The sequence below is a fragment of the Crassostrea angulata genome, chromosome 4 (genome assembly GCF_025612915.1).
Source record: "Crassostrea angulata isolate pt1a10 chromosome 4, ASM2561291v2, whole genome shotgun sequence".
Taxonomy (NCBI): Eukaryota; Metazoa; Mollusca; class Bivalvia; order Ostreida; family Ostreidae; genus Magallana; species Magallana angulata.
The window spans coordinates 25,597,870-25,621,948 of record NC_069114.1 but is presented as its reverse complement, the minus strand read 5'-3'; the positions used below and the strand labels follow the sequence as shown (position 1 = coordinate 25,621,948).

General features: G+C 34.3%; 1 protein-coding gene across 6 annotated transcripts in view; it reads left to right on the top strand.

Moving 5' to 3' along the window:
- The window catches only part of LOC128179624 (1-phosphatidylinositol 4,5-bisphosphate phosphodiesterase epsilon-1-like), a 117,184-nt gene that overhangs the window by 37,515 nt on the left and 55,590 nt on the right, over positions 1 to 24,079 (top strand). For 4 of the 6 annotated variants that reach the window (XM_052847119.1, XM_052847122.1, XM_052847120.1 and 1 more), the window contains 2 exons: positions 22,370 to 22,560; positions 23,346 to 24,044. In XM_052847119.1, coding sequence (XP_052703079.1) covers positions 22,370 to 22,560; positions 23,346 to 24,044 — 890 coding nt within the window. Of the gene's footprint in view, positions 1 to 10,842; positions 11,062 to 16,462; positions 16,936 to 22,369; positions 22,561 to 23,345; positions 24,045 to 24,079 lie in introns of those variants that run through there. The other 2 variants (XM_052847124.1, XM_052847125.1) reach the window with 2 other exon arrangements.

Here is a 24,079-nt window from a genome sequence, read left to right as displayed (position 1 = left end):
CTTTTGTTTCTGTCTATAAATTGCATTGAGGGATAGAAAGAACGAAGGAGAGATAATGATGAATGAAAATCTTCGTAGCTCTTTTTTATACATATGCGTGATATTTTGAATCTATCAATTAACCGTTTGATTGCATGTACATGTATCTATATCATATGAATTACATGTACATGTACATGTATCTATATCATATGAATTACATGTACATGTACATGTATCTATATCATATGAATTACATGTACATGTACATGTATCTATATCATATGAATTACATGTACATGTACATGTATCTATATCATATGAATTACATGTACATGTACATGTATCTTGCGTTGAACACTAACATTGAGTTGGTGTTGGTGTCCTAAGGTAATAAGGTAGTAAGGTTTGATATAAGTATTTGAAGAGATGTTTGCCATTTAACGATTTGCATATACATGTACTTTTTTTTGGAATAGATATGATACAGATGGTTCAAGCTTAAATTCGATCAATTTTCTAGGTTTTTACCCATTAATTGGCTATAATAATCTTTGCTATTATCTATTGGGTCAAATTATATATGTGCATCACCGCAATCAGAATGCACGTTTGATATAAAAAAAAAAACCCGGAAGTAAATTGACGTAACAGGTGGCAGTGAAGACTTCCTGGTTACGTTACTGTTTACAAAGGCTTCGAAGCAACGCTCTGTTTCTCTGCAACAAATAGATTTTTTTATCATATTGAGTTCTGGTGAAAATTGTAGACTTTATTGGATATAAACTGTATATTAATAATTAATATATATAAAAAAAAATCGTGATGTTGATGATAAAAGTGGAATCGCGTTTTCTGTCGAGCTAATGACTTTGACGAGATTTGTCATAGTAGAGTCAATTAGAGTGTTTACTGCGTGCAACACAGCATATTGGGGCTTCTGTTGCTGACCATTATAATAGAAGCAGAGAAAATAAAATGAATCGGTCGGGGAGAGCCAAGGGGGAGATGAACATTGGTCATGACAGCGGCCTTATCGAATACGACCAGATGATTGAGGGGTCTCTGTAAAAAAAAAAGAGTGTAGTAAACAAAGGGATGCTTCTTTTCATTATAAAGAAAGTCACTGCGCAAATTACAACAAAGTTTGTCACAATCCATCAAATAACATCGCTTTCTGGACCGGGTATAACTGTGTTCGGCGGAAATCAATCTACACTACCGGAAATAAACGGTCGTATGCGAACTTTTATCATCAACAGTTATCAAAGCATCAGCAAAAGGTCACTGACCTTTCGAGAGGAGAGAACAATTTCTATACCCTTGTGTCGCAAAAGAAGCCTCAAAGTTATTGGCGTTTAGTTGCGTCGTAGCGCTTTAAATGTACTTTCGATTTCACAAATGAACTTCAGAGCTTGTGGTTTATTGCCAGACGAAACTTTTTCGGTCCCTTAATTACTATTTTTATTTTGATTATACATTGCAAGTATTAACTTAAAGATTGATGAAAGAGCACAAACAGTGGCGTGAATCTTTTCCGAAAACAAGTCTTTTGCGAACTATTGTTTTGGTTTTTTTTAAGTTCAATAATTGCAGAATTTTTTCCGGCAATTTAGAAGAAAGTTACGAAGTTTTTTTTTTTTCCCAACCTGCTCCTTAATGTATGGACAAAGTATTTCATCCGCTGCCCTTGTTGCCGATCGTTGAAATCGTTTAAATTACTATGTACTTGGCTGTCGACCCATCACATTGTTTGAAGAGGAAGCTAAAAGTGCGCGCGGTTCTCTCTGTCTGTAAAATATTTCTCTCATATCATCAGAAATTGCACTTTTTTTTTCAAAATTACGTCACTCTAGTCAGCTGTTTTCACTTTCATAAAGAAGCGCAATTTATTGAAGAGTTTCTCTCTCTCTCTCTCTCTCTCTCTCTCTCTCTCTCTCTCTCTCTCTCTCTCTCTCTCTCTCTCTCTCTCTCTCTCTCTCTAATAAATGACATATTTGATAACTATTATTTGTCAATTTACCATTTGATTATTTTTTTTAAGAGATAAGTAGAAAAGAGAGCTTGCGGGAAAATACCGCGGCAAAACCGAGAACATTGTTTTCTTCACACTTAGTGAAAAAAATATAGAATTCAGCATAAATATTGGTTATGTATGTGCCCCTAATATTACTTCGGATCGAATGTTGTTGTTTGCTATAGTAATCAAACACCATTGTAGGAAAATTGGTCAGCGAAGGAAAAAAAATCCTATCGACGTCTTCTTCTCACATGACCGATATCAGAAAAAAAATAGTCAACAAATTGCCAAATGATGGCAATGGGCAGACAAGCTTACTAATTCTATTCTCTTGATTTGATGCATTGATTGCAAATGCAATTAGTGCTTTTGATAAGAAACGTACTGATCGTTGCTATATTAACTTGAAAAAAAAAATTGGATGACTAACAATGGTTACGTAAACCAGCACTGCAAACCCCGTGCATTGATTGCCATGGACCAGGTGGTTATGTGCATAAACGGAAAACCAGGGGTGAATCAAGGTCAAAAATGTCGGATCTTAATCGGTCTTTTTTTTTAAGTTTTGTGTGATTTTTTAGTCTGCGAACTGATTGTTTAATAGAGAAAAAGAAAAACTTAAAAGGGACATTCTAAAGATAAACATCGCAAACACAACAGGAAAATTAAAATACTTTAACCTTAACCTGAGGTCTTTTGTAAAATAGTGCAATGCAGCGATCTTTGAAAATTTCCCAGACTCTCTCGTAACGATTTTTGACTCCAAGATTTTAATATAATAATCTACACGCATATTAAAAATGATTAATTGCCTTTTCTCTTTTAATATTCTATTTCTTTTATCTTTTTTTCGGGGGGGGGGGGGAGGCTGGATTTAATGTGCAATGTGGTGTACTTTGTAAGCTCTTCACAGAAATGTGGTCGTAACCTAATTCTTAAACGTTAAACGTGGCGAAGGGTTAGTAAAGCAGTAAAAGCTTTTATTTAAATGATTATGCATGAAATGAAATCACGAGAAAGTACGTAATAATTGAGTTTGATTCTACCATATTTTTACATTACATGTACGCTATGTGCCATTGAATACAACTGGAACTGTTATCCCTGATAATCCCTACCAAATTGCTCTTAAGGTCGATATTTGCTTAAGATATTGCTTTTAGAGTTTCAGTCATGAATTAAAAAGCGCATTATGACCCTGATATTAAACAAATGAAAGTTGAAATGAATCGTATAATAAATACGACTGTATGTAAGTACTTGATAATACATATCCCTTTTTGCAATGTAGGCTTTGGCAACCAATTCGCCTCACGTGTACACGTGTTTGAAGTGAAAAAATCTAAAGACAGATTTTGACTTAACCGAATTTTTCTGATGATTTTTAAACTCATGCAAATCTTTCAACATTTCGGGGTGTTGTGCTTTGTCTCATTAAATTATGTTCGTTACACTCATAAGTAATCTGTTCAATTTCTACACATTAATTTCACTTCAAAAAAATGTTTGCTTTGCGTTTATCGAAGCACGATTGCTTGCTTGCATAATTTTAATCAGCTCACTTAATATATATATATATATATATATATATATATATATATATATATATATATATATATATATATATATATATATATAATATATATATATACCTTGCTTCAGTAGGCGGAATACTTGTAATGATTGTAATGGAATTGGACAAAGGTCAGAATCCATAATTCCGGATTATCCCGCGATATAATTTGATGAGAGTACTGGTTCACATATTGACCAACATCGAGGGTAGAGTAGGAGTAGTAGTTACCGTTAATTTGTTACATCAATACCGCGCATAGAGAAAGACAAAGGACTTAACTAATGACGTAAAAACTGTATTACTTACAAATATCCTTTTAACCCCAAAAATATACTTCTTTTTCAAGAAACATAGGATATGAAGTTTTTATCACTTCTCAATCCCTACTCCCACCCTCAAGGAAAAAAAGAAAACAAGAGTTTGTGCATTTTTATCATTAAGAAATTTTTCTTTTTAGGATTTTATCACTTAACTAGGTATTAACTTGAAAGTATCCTCTCCAAGTTTATATGTAAAGATTTTGAATCAGGGCTGCTGTATAGAACAGGTAGACACCAAGCAATTTTTGAAAGTTTGGATATTAGCCATTCTTGCGAATCTTGATTGGATAATATTGACATTTTGTTTGAAGCTTTGTCAGATCTATATACACGACGTTTTGTTTGTTTATGTGTTTGTTTATTAAGTAATATGTATGTCCCCTCCTGAATGACATTCCAGACCACGAATGTTGTAAACGTTACGTTAACAAGTAACAAGCATGGATCATTCTTTTGTTTTTTTCTCTTTGTGTCAGAAATATGCTCTCTCTTTCCAACTAATATAGACAGTAATTCAATTTGATTAGGAAATATGAGTTTGACGACCAAGGTCGGAACATTCTCAATATCTCTGTTTTCTATCTGATTATGGGTCAATTTGCATTTAGCCTGTCTGCTTTGTGAGGACCAAATTCTAATCCTTACCCATATATCCGGAGATTACAAGAATCTCCAAGCATTTGGTTGTGTCTGAACTGCATTCCATAATCGGGTTTTGTTCGACTTTTACATTTGATGTTTGGACCCAAATCTTAGTTGTTACAGATTACAGGGAAAAGTTTTCAGTTTTCAAGCACATTACTTAGGGCATGAGATCTTTGACGTTGTACTATTTCCTATTCTCTCTCCCCCCAGGGGCTAGTTGTAGAGATTTCAAACGAATTTTAGAGGGGACCGATTGGTAAATGAGCTCGCGGATTTTTTTTCTGGGTTTTTTTTCCCCATCATTGTATTGATTGATCTATAATACATCAATAGGTATTCTTTACGATCGGCTTGTTTGGGTCGATACTAATTCAAACATGATACAAGTACTTGGTTAATGAGTTTTCCAATTAAATCAAGGCTGTTGGTTTTATTTTTTAAAGCTGAATATCCATTTACAGCCAAAGAACTTTTAATAGTTGAGTTTTGCCTTGATTTAATACGACTCGTTGTAGGTATATTTGGTAATTCATATGCCAAGAATGCGTTTTGCAAAGAACTTAAACGTTGTAAATCTACACTCTCGTGCATGGAGAAATCCTTATTGCACAGTTTTAATGAAACCGTTAATATCAACACTATTACAATCTTCACCGATACTTTATACGGTATTTTGTTCTGGTTTTGGTCTGCTTTGTTCTTTTTGTGTGTGTGTTTCTTGTGTCTGTGTTTTTTGTGTTTTTGTTTTTGTTATTTTTTTTTGGTTGTGTTTTTTTGCATAACAATTATCCGTGTATTTCCTCGAGAAATCGCTTTTTTTCGGGGGGGGGGGGGTGGGCTCTTGATTTTTTTTGGGGGGGGGAGGGGTGGTTGCTTTACGTTTTTGTATTTTTGTATGTATGTTTGTTTTTGTTTTTTGGTTTTTTTGGGGGGTTTTTTTTTGGTTTTGGTTTGTTTGTTTGTTTTTTTTTCGCATAACGCCTTTCCGTATTTTTGCACGAGAAATCTCATCAGGTGGTCATCATTGGTGACAGAATATATATCTTTCAATAACATACCTTGAACTTCTGAGCTAAAAAAAACCCACTTCATCCATATTATCTAATATTCAAGAATACTAAGTATTTTGAAACCACCTTTTGCGTCACAAATGACGATTGAAACATGTTTTCTCGTGTTATACGATCTTTTTACGCGTAATTGAGATATGCCGAAAACAGTTCCGTATGAAATAATATCAGAGAGTTTCAAGGCCTGTTAGGGCCGAGGACTGTCTGAAATTTTTCATTGCAATATCGTACTTAAAAACACTGCCATTGAATTTCATTGTTGATTAATACCTGAGACAGTCCGATTTTGAAGGATATCAGTACTGTAACCACTGGTAACGGTCTGATATTAAGAAGCTCACTAATATCGGACTGTCACAGGAAAAAATGGAACACAGGAATGACATCACAGCAGTGTTTGGGTATACAAATGAGTTTTGATCAAATAACAAATGACGAAGTTACTATCACTTCACAATCCCACTTCCACCCTCCAGAAAAAAAATCCGAAAAAATGTAAACCGATTCCGTTGGAATTGTGACATGTCTATGAATTCTCCGGCATGCTTAAAGTTTTAGGGGAGTGTTTGTTGTTGCTTTTTGCAAGGGAAGGCTCAGATACTTGGGAGAAATAATTGATCAAGTTTTATCAGATTCAATGAATCATTACGGCTTTTTGCGTAATCACATCAGCAGTCTCCATGGACGTTTTGTTGCGGAGATTTTTCCCCCCTTCTTCTTTAATCAAACCTATAGACCTCTGCAGGTTCGTTTGTTGAATCTGATTGGTTTAACGGACTTTTGTGAAAAGGAATGCAGGAATGATATCTACGGGGATTTGCTAGGCCTAGTTTTCTATAGGATTATTAACGTTTGGTGTTCATTAGTGTATTAATCGTGATTTCTTGGAAAGAGTTCGCTTTAAAAAAAAAAAAGAAAATATACAGGATTGAGAATGTTTACATTTACCTAGAAAAAGGAATTCCACGCAACCATTGCCAATTTAATTGTCAAATTAATTAAAGTAGATTGTTTTTTACCTTAAAACTCGGGGGTTGAAGCATTGCCAGGTTACAATATACAACTGTTTAAGGTTTTTTCTTTGTTGTTTTTTAAAAGGAGGAGTTGTAATTTTTTTTTGCTGATGTATATGGTTTCTATTTTCTGTCAGAAATCCTTTAATAAAACTCAAATTCTCTTTCCCTTTTCATTTCCTTTTCCTTTCCCTCCTTTTCTCTTCTTTCCTTTCCTTTTTCTTTTTTGGATTTTTTGTTGGTTGTTGAAAATTAACTGTTTCATTTTGTTGGTGTTGATTCATGTACTAAATACTTCTTATCGTATTTTAACAGCTAAATAGCTGCAAACGTTTACGTCATTCATTGTACAATCCTAGCGCTTCTACATGAATGCTCTAATTCTTTTATAATCTGTACTAAGGGCTTAAAAGTTTTGCTCACCTCACAAAAACCAAACTTGATTTCAAATACTCATTTTTTTCTCACCCTGCCGAATGCAAGCTTAAGCTCTGTTGGTCAGCATCCCAATGTTTTAACTTTAAATTCATGAAATTGAAATCAAATTGTATGAATTAAAGAGAAATGTGGGAAGGGGTACAGAATGAAGAAAGCATTAAATTATTCCAAATGCATGTATAAAAAAATGAATAAATCATGTTTGGAAAGCAATCCTGATAGCTTTGTGTACTGGTAATTAAAGGTTGATCTATTCTCAAGATAAAAAGAAGTTTTGAGTGCAGAACCTTTTATAAAAATTGACAACAGATAAACTTTTTGCTCGAGATAAAAGTGCGTCCTCGCTTCACGGTCGATTGATTTGAACTCCCAGAGTGCGTCACTTTCCTTGCACTCGACGTTATTGTTCTGTCACTATGTCGTTACTGTCATTCTAGTTGTTTTAGTACTTTGATTTCTGTGTGGAGAGAGAGGTTTTTTAATGGCAGACTGGCTGTAGCACGGAATACACTATATAATAAAACAAAAATGTCTTCACGTGGAATAAAGACATCGATATTCTATGACTCCATATTTTGAGTACATTTATTTATTTAATAAAGCAAATGGTAATTGTCTAGAGTCGAAAGTTTAATGTTTCAGTCAACAAAATTTTCAATTATCCAAAACAGGCAAGTAACTGACATTTTCTCAACCAGAAACCTAACATATTTTGACAACAACGTTAGCTTTTAAAAAGCTAAGAAAGTCAACCAGCGGAATATTAAATTTCAGGTCAAAAGTGAATACACTATTTGTTGAATTACATAATTTATATATAGTTTTTCAGAACAATCATAACGGCCGGGTGCACACCTTTTTAAAGTAATCTACAGCAACTTTGCATGTTGTATTTTTGAATTGTAACTTTGCAAAGACAGCTCTCTGAAATAAAGGTCCCTCGTCGAAACCCATTGTCATATCCTCTCCAAAATAAACGAATGAGGACCCAAAACCGTGGCTGCAGACGATACCCGTGGAAAGTCTTTCATTACACAAGCGTGACTGGTGATGCGCAGTCTGACCTAGAAACTGATCAGTTTCATAACTTATTCGAATTTCTCAAACACGGACTGTCCAATTACATTGAATGTTCGAGAATGTAGGCATTCAATGTCAATTTTATCATTTATGTGGCGATTTCGTAACTGTTCGTCACATATGTTACTCCAATATATCCAAAGGGGTTAGACACAAATAAAAATAAAACTATAATGAAAATGATATAAAAACAAGAATGAAAATGACATAAATGTAGAAGTGCACAGAACAGATCAGATAAAATGCATCTTAAGTACATTGTATATGATATAAAGAATCCCTGATCTTCTGTGATTATGGGGGACAGCTCGGGTATAGATAATATCGTCATAATAATCATCCCTGAACCCAGTGGGTCAAAATCATATCCCATATTACAAATACTTAAACGGGATATTTGTATTGTTTTAAGACACCCTATAAAGGTATGATATCAATAACGCAAATGTGCGTCATAATTTGAAAAAAATAAAAACCGATTTCATAAGGTTCGTGAAATGCGTTGGTCATATGCAAAAAAATTTTTTATAATTTTTTTTTTATATATTTATAAGATCTTTACCAAAAAGGATAGCGTGCACATTGTATTACACCTGTTAGGGTGTCCAAAATTAATTCTACGTTTGACGTCCCTTCAAACTACCAAACCTACAGGGCGGGGGGGGGGGGGGGGGGGGGCGATAAAATCAAAACAGACAAAATTTTCAAACATGGAAGTTTTATTCATTTACATTAATACAAATATAGAGTAATGAATATTCAAGCTACTTATAGACTAGCTTTTAATGATTTTGCATGGTCGGTTATAAATATAGACAATACCGTTGAGTATCCGATATATCATTAATATTTTGCCCTAGACATTTAGTATTTCTACAGATTGGAGTATTTTAGTTACAATATGTAAAATTACACTGGAAAAGATAAAATTGAAAATAGAGGCTTATTTGTTTTGTCTGGGTTTTTTTTTTTTAAACAACGATTTCTTCTAAACCTACGCACGCTGGTGGCGTTAAACAAAGAATTAAAAAAGCCTTATCGGGATATGTTCTTCTAAAAAAATCATTTTTAAAAACGCAGCTATACACAAGGCGACCTTAATATGCACGAATATTTGATTTTCCTCACTTGAAGCATTGCCTCCCACACGCCAATTAATGAAAAATAAATTCCAACTTCCCCAACATTTATTAAGTGAAAAATTCAGAAAGCTGTCTGTGTTGCTGCGTTATTCATCAGAATCAACTTTCTCCCGCTCGACCTAAAAAAAAAAAGGATAAGAAGTTCAGCATCATTATGCTGTGTGCGTGAGAAGGGGTTTTTATGATATCCAAAGCGCATAACAGAGAAGCCGTCATGATTAAATCAGGACACCAATTATAACCACTCACTATTAATTGATACCTTCGACATAGTATGACGTGTTCGAAATCGTTCGAGTTGTCTTGTAGTCTAAAGATAAATCGGCATCAATAGAGCTATCTGTCGCCGTCCACCTAGCTTCAGGTACTAGGCGTCAGGTACTCGTACCTCTCTCGGTCAACACGATCTGATGACAGTCAATTCTGGAATTCTATCGAAACCAGATCAAAAATGTTGCGCTGGGGTAGCTATAGCGACCACCATTTTGTGGAATCAAATTAACTTTGTCGCGGGCTAATTATTTGGAAGTTAAATATAGAGACTGCTGCAAATTCTTGTCGCAGAGCGGGTTTTTATGTGTTAAATCATGATAAGGGACTATTTACTATTACATCGGGTTCGATGACTGTTTTTTTTTTTTTGAAAAAAGAGGAAGTATCCAGTTCTCTATTGCACTGTGTTGCATGCGGTTGTAGTATGAAGTTAAACATATTTATGGTAATTTTGGAGAGAGAGAAAAAAATTTAGTTGGGAGATGCATTATTCAGAAGATGAAAGGTTTTCAAGGAATGGTGGAACAATCAAGAAATGATGAGTTGATATCATCTGCATTAGTGATCGGGCCGGAGTAATACATGTAAAGTTAGAGGAATTAGTGTTCGGCTGGAAACGAAGCAGGAATGCATGCCTCCAGTTCTCCCCTTATTCCCGTCAATATTTGTTACTAATACCGGGAGATAAATAAAGAATGAGACCAATTGCTGAATTACGATTTCAGTCGGTGAAATAGTCTCTCTCTCTCTTTACTTGAAGTAGAAGTTCGATGTGCCCCATATGTGTGTTGCAAATGTCTTAATTGAAAAACGCCAAGGAAAAATAATAAAGTAGTGATGATGCTCGCTTGCTGAGACTTCAGCTTCTGCCTTTTTTTTATTTTTTGAACGCTGAGAGTTTTAATTAACCGACCAATAAAAACAGTAAGGCGAACCAATCTTTAATAGTGGTGGTGATAGGAAAGAGTTCATATTGTGGAAACTTGAATATTACGTAGAAAATGTCAACGACAAAATGCCTTGCTCAGCTGCAGCTGACTTGGTAGTTCCATGTGGCTGTCACAGAGGGTTCTGTGAATTCAGAAGTCAGGATTCGTGTATTGACGCGTCCAACAACATCTTTGCAAATATAGCTCGGAATTATCAAAACCGATATGCTAAAAGTCCTGGAAATACTCACAAGTCTATGACTCGTCTATGACATTTCTTTGACACGACACGAGTTCGGTAGACAGTGCAATTCGGCAAAAAAGAGAGGGTGCATATATTGCAAGGTTTTTGTTTTTTTTTTTTGTGCAATGGTGTGATAGCTTGATCCTTGGAGAGAGTGTTCTATTCTCAGTTTATTTGTGTTATGTCCTTGAGTGCTTCCGCTGGGAACTTGGACCGAGTACATTTGATGCACGATGATTGCAAACTGTTTGTATCGTGTGAGACCTTCCCCTCCCTGGACAGTAGTAGGACCTCAAGGACCCAGGGTAAAAGAAAGCAACACCGATACAAAGGTAAAATAGGAGCAAAACTGAAAAATGGTCCGGGGTATACACATGTACGTGAAAGTGGGTCCAAGAGTGTTCTTCGTTTTTTTTTTTTTTGTAAAGTAAAGAAATAAAAATCTGTAACTAAAGTTGTCCAGGGTTACATACATGTACGTTTTGTTTGAAACACTAATACATGTGCAGAACTGCGACCTAGGTGTCTTCATTTTCATGTATTGTATAATGCAGTACAATACATGAATACAGTTTTGTACACTACAATATACACTCGTTTAATTCTTGTGGCATGATTATTTTTTTTTAAATCAATTAATTACAAATATGTTAATGAATTATATTAACCTTTACCGGTTTATCGAGAATTCGACCGAGATAGATTTCGTCACCCACCATCGTGTGTCTTTTGCACGAATAAACAAAATCATAGGATATATAAAGAGTATTACATGACCTTTTTGTCCATATTTAAAGAACATTGAAAGGCTATATATTAGGTATTAGTTTTACTCGTGACTGTTGGGGTGTAGTCTCATTAACTTTGGACTGACTGTTCAGTATAAGAAGACTAGTCATAAGGCAGATTTAAGGCGGTAACGCTGGTTCTCAGACAGGCTTACAATATCCGTTTCGTAATGAACTGGAAAACAGGTCTCACCTGTATAAAAAATTTCACACAACCCTCCTTTCCCTCTCAACATATATTTCTTGTCTTGAGTTTTCCATCTTTGCAAATATGCCTATATATATCATATCAGAAATGCTGTCAATATTGGAAGTAGTGCCATTTTAGATCGGTCGTCTAATACTAATGACTTTCAATAATATCCCAGTGATTCTGACCTTTGCTTCTATAGACACTGGTATGCAAGATGCTCTGAGCGCTTTTTTTTTTACATCTGTCACTACAAAGTACATATAGTTTACATTGATCTGTCCTCAACCTGACATCATCATCTGGAAAAATCAGGGTTATTTGTATATAGGTTTTAGGTTACCCACTATCTTCATAAGTTCAAAGTAACCTACAGAGCAAGAAGTTTACCTTGATCTGTGCCCAACATGACGTCATTTTCTTGGGAATTCAGTGTCAGGTCAAACTTTTAATAAAAGAGCAGTTGGATCCCAGTTTCTTGGTTACCCCTCTTCATAAGTTCAAAATAACCCACAGAAATCGATACTTATAAATAACAGATAACAACGGAAAACTCTTTAACTTTACCGAGGGGTTTTCAAATCTGTGTCGTATCAAATCTATAAGAAGTAATGCTGCAATTTTAAATCCAACAAATATGACATTCAGCTCTCGAAGAGGATAATATTGCTCACATGAGACTTTGAAATGTTGTCACACTTTTCAATCTATAAACAGCAATTTGAATCCTTTGACGGAAAAACTTGGATGTCTAATTTGATAAACTTGATTTCTAGTCATCTAAAAAACGGGTCGTTTCTGAGAAAACCGTTTTGTAATATCAGTTATTGTCCTGGTTTTGTCACGATTTTATGTGGGTGAATCTTGTATTTGTATATTCTTAATGTGTATTACATCTCTACTTACAGTTGGGGAAGGGAGAAACTTAATTAACAACCATAACACTGCAGTTCCAAAAGAATGAGAATTTAAAAATCATATAAAAAACTTAATCCTACGTAAAATTTTAATTTGAATTCATTTTAAATAGGCCAATTTTTGGGGTTGCCAATTTTTAAATAATTTCCAATTGGTTCTAAATTCTTTTATACTTTAACATAATTATTCCATAATTTGATAAAGTCCATATTCGTGGTCAAGTGGTTTTAAAGAAGTCCACGAAAATTGCGCCAGTACGAATTCAAAATGTTCCACATTATTCAGTATGTCTGCACTTAAAAGGTTTTTTAAAGTGATTTTTTTCAGTCTTGTTTCTCCAGATGAATAAATATTCTTTCAAGTCTACACGGCAGAAGCAAGCAGTTTCATTGTTTACCTTCAATGCTTGCGAACATCGCAATGTTTGTGTAACATTCTCATAGTTTACATCAGGAAAAGTGCTTCAAATGTTAATGGGTTTGTAATGGAATGCGCAACTGTTTCAAGAAAAAAAGTTACTTGAAAAATCTGCGATATGCGGCCGCAGTTAACAGGAAGTCAAAGTCGTAGAAGCGATACTATTGAAGAATAATTGTTTAATTCAAGAAATAGCATTCCATTGTTGGAATCTACGGGGGTATGGGTTATCTTTTTTTTTAAGTACACAATGTGTTAAGTTTATTTAGTGAGATCTACATCTCTTTGCACTTGAATGATTGTAATATAAATATTTGTTCTGTTACATAAGACATTCTATATCTTGTTTCGATATCTAAATCCTTGTTATAATCTCACATAGCTTCACTGTCTAAGAACCCTTTGGCATCTATACCATAACTTTATTTTTTGTAAACTATATATTTAATTTACGTTAACTCTTGGGTTTTGAGAAAGAAAAACAACGGCATTTCTTAAAATCATTCGCTATTGTTTAAAACTGTCACTTACTATATAGGAACATTCATTTCTCCACCACTGACAATGACGTCTTATCACCACTTATTGGTATATTGATTTGATATTAATTGTTACCTTTATACGTTTGAAATTTTTGAAATATTACACCAATATGAATTAGTATAGAATATCTTAATGCATCCGTAATTCTATGAACGATCATTATTATATTCAGCGTAGGGATTCTATATATGATTTAAGGTTCACGTCCTCTTTTTATGCCTAATCTACCATTTTGCACTAAGTGGTGCATGTTGTTAACATTGTGGTAATGTTAGTGGCGGTATAGTTATGATAACTATTGTATTATGTATTGATGTCATTAGTTGTGTTTAGTTGTTTGTGGTTTGTGGTGGTGTTAATGGCCGTTAAGTTGTGATTGATGCTGTGTTGTATAGTGATTTATCCTTAGTGGTGTTTATAATAAGTTGGTTGGTATTAGTGGCGGTGATAGTGTTGATGGATTCGTAGTGTAGTAATATATCCTTAGTGGTGTTCATTATGATAAGTTGGTTAGTGGAGCTATTGGTGGTGGTGTTAATGGTCTTAAGGCTGCATGTGGTCGCAGTGGTGCTGTAAGGTGATAAATATTTAGTGGTGTTCAATATAATAAGTTGTTTAGTGGTATAAATGGTGGTGGCCTTAATGACTAGATGCCAGCTAATAGAACATTTTTAGCATGACTATATTTCTGCAATTTCTAGTTTTGATGATGTTGCTGTCATCTTGTTAAGATAGCGGCGAAGCCAATGAAAAAAAAGCTACAATAAGCTGATGCCGTTTGACAAATTCAAAATATATATTTTCTAGTAAATAATCAATATTTTCAGCCGTCAATTTCGTATTTACTAGCACCCAGAATACAAATAGCTTGTTGATAGAATTCAAAATTTACAACAATCTTTTTAATCGCATCTTCTCTGTGCTTTCTGGCAGAGCTCGGAAAAAACGCGTTTTTGCCCAGCTCTGCCGGAAAAACCAGAAAAGATGTGATTGCAATCCTAACAAGGTATCATAAGGTGATTATTTTGTCTTCTATATACCTAAGTTCAAGATTAGAGGTAAATCAAAAGAGCTGGATAATTATGGCCGTGTTTAGACTGTTTCATCCTCCTGCAAAAGAAGAGCGCTGTTATATGTATTGGAATAGTATAGAAAGTATACATATATAAATTATTTTTAATGTATTAAATTAAATCACAAAGCTATAGCATTATGGTCTGTTCTTTTCTAAATAATAGTTTGTAGCACAAAAAATAATAAGGCGTGTCAATCATTGGATATTTTTTTGACGATACCCAAACCGTGAATTGTTTGTCTCATATGGTCTGTCATATTCCAATTCTGTATCGAGAGGATTCGTAACAAAATGGTACGATCTGATGTACTTTGTCATAGCCTTTGTATTTGTTTGTCAGAGCTGTTGTTTATAACAGATTATAAATCAATTATACAAAGAATTCAAAGAACAGCTAGGTGCGACTGTTTATTTTTTGGTTGGTAATGCTATTTTGTACGGTTTGTTGATAGTAAAGTGCGTTTGAAAAACAAGAACCCGACTGCATTACGTCGTCGAGTCAAAAAAAAAATGATCATTAGATTGAACGCGTCATTAATAAAATGAAAATGATTATTACTTTTTAAGCATTTGTTTGTTCGATTTTTCTGACAAATTGATAAGCCGATGATATCAAAAAGAACAAGAAGAAGGGAAAACATGTTTGCTACTTGGGCTGATCTGTTTTCCAAGTCGGTGTAACGTTATCAAAAATCTTGAAAACGGAAGAAAATCCAATATAGTTGCGTGCAATTTCACATTTTGACTCGGGATTTTCACAAAGTACCGAGGTAATGTGTATGATACAAACGATTTCTGTAACCCCCCGGGAGCAAAACGCATTGCAATTGTTGCACTGTCGCTGTTTTCCTCCGAAACAACAGTGTGACCTATGGGAATCCTGTGGAATGCCATTGCGTGACGTTGTATTGTAGATGTATGTCGTAATTAGCTTTCATGGGAGCTATGAATGAGGAAATATCAAATTTATTCAAGGTTTTCATCTGCAAAAAAAAATTAATATTTTAAAAACATTTTGGAAAGTGTTCGAGATATATTTTTTTTTAAAAACATGTACCGATCAGGGTATGTTATCGATGAAATACACAACGGACTTTGCGAACCGTGTCTGGTTTCGCATTCAGGTGCTTTTGATCCTTTTGATATATTGGCCTTGAAGATGTGTAATCAAAAGCAGATTTATGTAATGTTTCATCAAGAATGGAAATAAAACAAGCTAAAAAACAACAAAGGTGTAGATAATGTGCTAGCTTTCATTTCTTTCCGTTTCAAAAAAAGAAAGAAAAATACATGCCTAATAGAATAGTATGCCGTTAAGTCTAGACGGAACATGATTAAAATTGCAAAAAAAAAAAATAGTTGGGAAATACCGGTTGTTCGCAAAGTCGAGCGATTGTTTAGTGATCTTTTGTTTTGGAATCTGTGATTATGTCCTTTGGCGGGCAATAAAAATGGTAGAATCAGCTAAATAGCACAGCATTACTAGAATTGACAGAATCAATATCAAACAAGTTGATCATACACTTGTCCCCATGGAGTAAGCCGCTCGTATTTAAATCTTTGGGAGATGTGTACGTATACAAATATTCATTAACTTCAATTGCAGAATCATACGCTACAAGATGACGATGTCCTGTTTATTCATAACATTTCTCAGTGGACCCACCTCTCTGTCGATGCTTGTTTACAAAGCCGTATTTCCGGGAAAATATTTAGATATTGTGATTTATGTACTTTTATCCATTTTATTTGAGCAATTTTGCCTCTTTGACTCTCATTTGGTATTATATATTGAATCGTTATTAGTTATTTCAACTGCAATTTAAAAAAAGCCTCGCCGGATCTAGAGTGTGTTTGGTTTGTTTTTCTCGATTCCTCGTCATTTGAGCGTGCAAATTTCATTGCCTCCAGGATTGTGTTACATTTTCATTTGATGGGACACAGACAGTAGTAGTGGCGCTAGGAAAAACCCAAACAAACAACAACCAAAATTTCAGAGCTTGCACGAATAATTCATAGAAATGGAAGTCTCTATCGGTCTATTGTCTAACTCGATGGTTTCATGTGGGAGAGGATTAAACTGAATGAAAACATTAAGTATTCCAGCTTTGTCTCTTGCACGAGATACACATGTTTCACGAAAGAGCCACCTTTGGGCTGGCGGAACCGTGGGTGTGCAGGAGGGAAGGGAACCCCCCTCCTCTCGATAGCGAACAGAATTCGGATTATTTCCTCAAGTTGTGGGGCAAACGAAGCCAGTGTGTGAAATGGCCCGGTAAGAAATTAACGTAACGTTTTTCTGTTTTGTATACACTAATCTTATACCCAAGTAAAGGGTTACCTTGATTATACAATGAACATGTAAAGGCTGTCGAAATAATCAAACGCGGTTAATCAGTGGGGTTTGCTTAATGTTAAACTTGAGGTTAGCCAACATTTGCACAAATGGATATCAAAAGTTTGCATGTTGGAAAATACCATATGTGGGGTTTGCAATTTTGCAATGAGGTGTAAACGATCAAACTAGATTGGGGTAAACGATACGTGAAATGAATGGTAAAGATCAAAGCTGACGTTAGTGTTGGGCGATAACTGTAATACTGTAGATTCCTTATTTTACGCGAGTACTTAATTCCGCGATTCAAACGTTTTTGACCGAATCGCAAAAATATAAAATCGCGTAACGCTTAGTTTTTATCATATTTCAATCCATATAGTTTATATGTCTGAAAAATAAAAGCGATATTTTAAAATATACAAGACGTGGGTTTTTTTTGCGATTTTACGCGGATATTAATTCCTCACTTTTAATTCTAAAGAAATATAAACGAATTGTAGCATTTAAGTTTACTCCAGAAAGCAATGTTTGTAAATATATGTAGACTACGGTTTAAGTGTTGATTGAATTTTTGGTAATAGTGGGATTTGCAGACACACATGTAGATGGTTAAAAATGTAAAACGTCTCAGAGAGGTTTTATAAAACCGATGTTTGAAAAGTTGGTATGATCTGGAGGTTAGCGGAGCCTGAAAATGGGTGTTACTACTGGGCTGAACTTGCCATTTGGTAAGTTGAAATAGATGTGAAAAAGATTGAGTGTGATGAGATGTTGAGAGAATAAAACGGCTTCTTTACTGTTGGATTAAACAACTGTTGAACTCGAAGTTTAATAGAATTTTTTTAAATGAATATAATGTACGTGTATATATCTATCCCTTGAGTACTATAGAGATTTGCGAGATTTGTAAGACTGTCAATCGTTGTAACAAACATGATTTTAGAGGGGTTTGCAAAGTTTAACTGTTGGATTAAACCTAAGGTTATGTACAAAAATGCATTTTAAAAATTGAAAGTTTAAAAGGGCCAACTGTAAATTGGATAAAATTCTGAGTTATCATAGAAACGGGTGTAAAAATATGGATTAATTTTAAATATCATAGAAGTTTTTATGTGCTCTATGGAATCAAACGATCAGTGAAATAAATACCATTTCCAATGCATAAAGAGACAGTCTAAACATAAACAATGAGTCACTGAGTAAAAAAAATTTACAACATCGAAATAAACGTATAGTAAATGACGTTACGATGACTTCCGTACCGATTTATTATTTAGCATCGGGCTCGTAATACAGAGAAGTGACAGTTCCCGCGAGACATGACTGAGGTGTGAAACCTCTTTTTGTATTAAAAAAGAATGAGAGAATAGTCAGTAATAATTGTTTTTAAAGCTACTCAGATATTACGATTGTTATTCGATGTTGCACTGTCATTGTAATGTATATGATGCGATGAATTATTTACGACTTATCTTTTGCAAATGGTGATCATTGGGCTAGTGTGTATTTTCAGAGAGTTGATTTTTATATTACTCGATATAGGCCTATATTTTTGGTTTTAATGTTACATTTATCTGTTTTACGACTAAAATTACACCAAATGTGTATTCCGCAGTGTAGATAGACTTACGCTTACAGGATATTTGCGGATACATCCTTATGTTAACATGACTTTGAAATTGTAAATAGTTCTGCTTCCACAGAAGGAAGATTGTTGATGTCATACCAGTACTGTAGGTTACTGGAGTGTCCCTACCCTAGTGCTAAACCTGGCATTGCTTTCCATCTAGTGGGATCTCTTTGGTAATCTGGCAATTAACAAGGATTTAACAAGGAATTTTGAATGCAGGGCACTGTAGTTAAATACTGACCAAAAATAGAGCCAATTATGACAATTGTTAATGCAGGAGAACTTGATTGGTAACACTCCTTTATTGACCAGTAGTTGGAAAACTTATGGACTACTGCAGGCGTAAACTATTTATTAGGTATAGTACACTCCTTTATTGGCCAACACATTGAAAACTTGTGAATTACATCAGTACATCAGCTGGTCAGGGCATCAGCAATTATTAGTGTCAATATGCCTAGGCTTAAACAATGTACATTATCAGACATTACATTGGCTATCCATATTAAAACAATCACAAAGTTTGTGATAGAATGTAGAGAGAAATCACTGCTATCTGCAAGGCTTGGGTAGACTGAATACATGTATAAACTTAGCGCTGTTTTTTTATCTGATCATATGTTACTTACTAAGAATTAATTGTTTAAAGCCATGTTTGTAACATAAGGGTATGATTTCAAGGGTTATTAATAACGTTATTATTGAAATGTCTAATGATATGTTCAGAACCTAATGGTTCCAATAAATCTATAATTTTTTTCAGTTTTGTTTAATTTAAAGACAATGATAGTCCAATAGAGTAATCTAAATGAAATAAATTTTTAAAAAGTTATGTTTTTTATTGTAAATTAATACACACTATGGACATAAAAAATACAAGCAGATCAGACCAGTCAAAGATGTTCTGCTAATACATATATTTTTGTACTGAAAGTGCATAACATATGTGTTGTCTTTTTGGGTTTGGAGGGGGAGGAGCCCTGACACCATCTAGCTCTTTCTACACCCCCCACCCCCTTCCCTCTTGCCCATGCAGACCAATTAATAAATTCTGTTTTAAAGAAAGCCAAACAAAAGGTCTTTGACCCACTCACCTCAGAAGAAACAAGAAATGCAGATTCAGTATTTTCCATAGTACGTGCACGTGCCTTTGGGTATCATCATGAGCTACTAGATCGTCAACAAATAAAACCAATCAGTGTATTCCATTTGCTGTCATTCAAACATTCCCTTGGCCCTTGAACTAATCAGTTACCCAAACTATACCTCTGTAATCAGGAGTGATATCTTTGCTTTTGATTGGTGTAATCTGGTTTGTTCCTCATTTTTCCAGCATTTAAATGTAAAAGTCATTTATTAAGGCCCCCAGACAACAATGAATGGCAACAAATTAAGGTTACTAGGTTCTTCTGAAAAAAAAAAAACCCACGTATACATAAATAAGGTGCTGTGAACAGATGTACACATGTGAAAGGCTTGCAAGAACACATGTATCCACAATCGGAAACTTCAAACGATATGTTTTCTTTGCTGATAAAATTTTTGTTATTAGGCCATACCGCTTCAAATTCATTTCAGTGATGGAATGTATAAGAGATGAATTCATTTTCCAAGGTTTACATGTGTATTCATACAGTTGTGAACTTTGTTTTTTGTTTCGTTTTGTAGTTAACACACTTATGTATTTATTTAACAAGGAATATAGGTGTTTAGGTAACAATGAGAGGTGATTTGGAATATCCTTTATCTATATAAAGTTCACTGGAAAGGGGTGGGGGGGGGGGGGTATTGTTATTTGTTATTGTGCATTGATTTCAGAAATTACTTATTATTAAATATGAAAAAAAACCAAGATATTTTTTTTTTGAACTGCAGTGTATATTTTATTATGTCTCCCCTTTCAAAGGGGAGACATATTGTTTTTGTCGACTTTCTTATTCTTCTTCTTCTTATTCTTCTTATTCTTCTTCATCCAAATTTGTCCAAGCCGTAACTTAAATACCCTTTGACATTGAGACTTCAAACTTGGAACATAGGTAGATGGTATTAAGAAGGAGTGCACGCCACCAAAATTTTTGACCTTGACCTATTTTCTTTTTCAAGGTCAAGCGTTTTATAAAAAAATAGAGTTTGGACTATAACACAAGACTCCTTAAACATACAAACTTTTAACTTGTATCATAGATAGATGGTATATAGTCCAGTTCAACCTTACCAAAATTTTTGACCTTGACCTTAAAATTTTATTTCAAGGTCAAATCAGAAAAAACTTCATTGTTCACCTCCTAAATATTCTTTGACAGAAGGACTTCAAACTTTACACAAAGAACAATTATAATACACTGAGGTGTACTATTGATAAACATTTGACCTTGACCTTGTTTTACTCAAGGTCAACTTGAGAAAAAATAATTAAGTTTTGTCTGGGTGGTAACTTAGATACCTTTTGACATTAAGACTTCAAACTTGGAACATAGCTAGATGGTATTGAGAAGAAGTGCACGCCATCAAAATTTTTGACCTTGACCTATTATCTTCTTCAAGGTCAAGAGTTTTATAAAAAATATAGTCCGGACCATAACACAAGACTCCTTAATCATACAATCTTTTAACTTGTATCATACATAGATGGTATATAGTCCAGTTCAACCTTACCAAAAATTTTGACCTTGACCTAAAAATTTCATTTCAAGGTCAAATTAGAAAAAACTTCATTGTTCACCTCCTAAATATTCTTTGACAGAAGGACTTCAAACTTTACACAAAGAACAATTATAATACACTGAGGTGTACTATTGATAAACATTTGACCTTGACCTTGTTTTACTCAAGGTCAACTTGAGAAAAAATAATTAAATTTTGTCTGGGTGGTAACTTAGATACCTTTTGACATTAAGGCTTCAAACTTGAAACATAGCTAGATGGTATTGAGAAGAAGTGCACGCCATCAAAATTTTTGACCTTGACCTATTATCTTCTTCAAGGTCAAGCGTTTTATAAAAAATATAGTCCGGACCATAACACAAGATTCCTTAATCATACAATCTTTTAACTTGTATCATACATAGATGGTATATAGTCCAGTTCAACCTTACCAAAATTTTTGACCTTGACCTAAAAATTTCATTTCAAGGTCAAATTAGAAAAAAACTTCATTGTTCACCTCCTAAATATTCTTTGACAGAAGGACTTCAAACTTTACACAAAGAACAATTATAATACACTGAGGTGTACTATTGATAAACATTTGACCTTGACCTTGTTTTACTCAAGGTCAAATTAAGAAAAAATAATTAAATTTTGTCTGGGTGGTAACTTGGATACCTTTTGACATTAAGGCTTCAAACTTGGAACATAGGTAGATGGTATTGAGAAGGAGTGCACGCCTCCATAATTTTTGACCTTGACCAATCTTGTGTCTCAAGTTAATTCATTTTCTAAACTGTATCATATATGGATGATATCTAACATATAGCTGACTTCATTCTTTTTCACTTATTAAATTTGCCCCATATTACAATCCTTGGGGAGAAGGGGAGACATGTGTTTTTTTGTATAAAAAAACAATACCCACTAGTTTATATTGATTTTCATATTTTAATGAAATTTTTTATGTATGTTAGATGTTACGACTGATTCTTAAAATACTAAATATATATATGAAAGAAAGGATATGAATATTTTGAATTTGTTGATTTTTTTTCAGTATATATTATACATGTATATCTTTTTTTCCTTCAGACAAGTCCAATCTCGAAGAGGCGGAACGAACCCTATACGCTCTGAAGAAACTAGGGGCTAACAAGGAGTGCATAACGTCACTTCTGGATGGACTGACAAATTACATTAGAATTGTGCTCACGCTTACAGACAATTCGGAGTGTCCGTCGGTGGAGAAAGCCATCAATGAACTACTTAATCAAATCTTGCAGGTAATGCGCAGCTAATGACAATTTTTAACTTCATTCTCAACATCAGCAAGAGTAGTGGGATTGGTCTCAGTAATCCAATTTTATCTGATAGATTTATTAAGTAATTTGGTCTTGAGGTACATAAATCATTTAATTTGTCTGATGTTTACATTTTTATTCTGTTAATAGATTGGTCTTATTTGCTTAATGGCGGGCTGCTATAATCACAGCGATGTTCCAAGTTTAGCAATATTTCTGTATTTTGCAAGACAATTGTATTTTCAATAGCACTATGTGTTTTCTTTTTTTTTTAAATTCATCAGTGGGTTAAGCAATGCTCTTTGTTTTAAACTATGTTTGCCTATTTACTGAAAAATTACAAATACAGAAAGTTTATGATTTAAGCTGATGATGGAATTATATAACCACATGAAAGTGATTTAGAAATATTAAGTAATACTTTTAAGTCACTCCAGTGTGGTTGTATAATCCAAAATGGCTCTCTATCAAAATTTGCAGAACAACAAAACATTTTGTAGAGAAGCCGTTGGCGGAAAAGATAGTTTAAAGAGGTAGAATTTCGAATAAACTGGTACAGTTAGTATGTAAAGTATGCAATATCAAAGCTATATTATCATTATCATCAATATTCATTTGCATGCTATATCTAACTTTTGAGGCATGCATGCATAAGAATGAAAGAGGTTTCTTAGTGTAACAGCATATGAAAAACTTTTATTCCTATAACCTTTAAAAAAAAAAAAATGCTTCATACTTTATATTAAAATAAATTATTTTTCTTTTAGACTTGTTATGATCAGTTACAACAGACAAGGGTCCCTGATGAAAAATATGAACTCTTTATCCAGCTCTCCAAACTCCTCACGGCCGCACTGGAACTATTGCGGGGCGGTCAGACTCTGCATTTCACCGCTCTTAGTATCGTTAACAGGATTATCGACATGTGTATCGTCCACAAAAACTACGAAATTCCTTCCGCCTTGTCTCACAGCACGATACGTGAGTACCTTGATCAAGGTAGCTCGGACACTTTACATAAAAGTCCCAAACACTCTGGAAATAATGCGGCTAAGCATGAAGAGGGATGTGGTGCTAGCACTGCTTTTAAGCGGCCTTTTGCGAACTTTCAAAAAGGTGGGAACCACGATACTCATAGTGATAAAACAGACGAGGGTGCGGAGATGGGAAAGCTACATCTCCTTCCGCAGTTTAATTTTTCCCCATTAGAAATATTAACTTCCTACAACCCTAGTCAAATACTGAGCATTTTACACAACAGTATCACGATGCACAAGCGTATTATCGGGACGCGACAAAAGTGCACACCAAGCACGCGACTACGGACTTGCACGCATCATTGTTTACAAATTCTGAGTGCTCGGATTTTAGTTGTGATGAGCCATGGTTCGTATGTTCAGCACAGGATTATTGCAGATGGACATATTAAAACCCTTGTGGAAGCTTTGGATCCCAATCATGATCCAGTAAGTGATAGGTGTAAAGGAGAAACTTGTTTTTA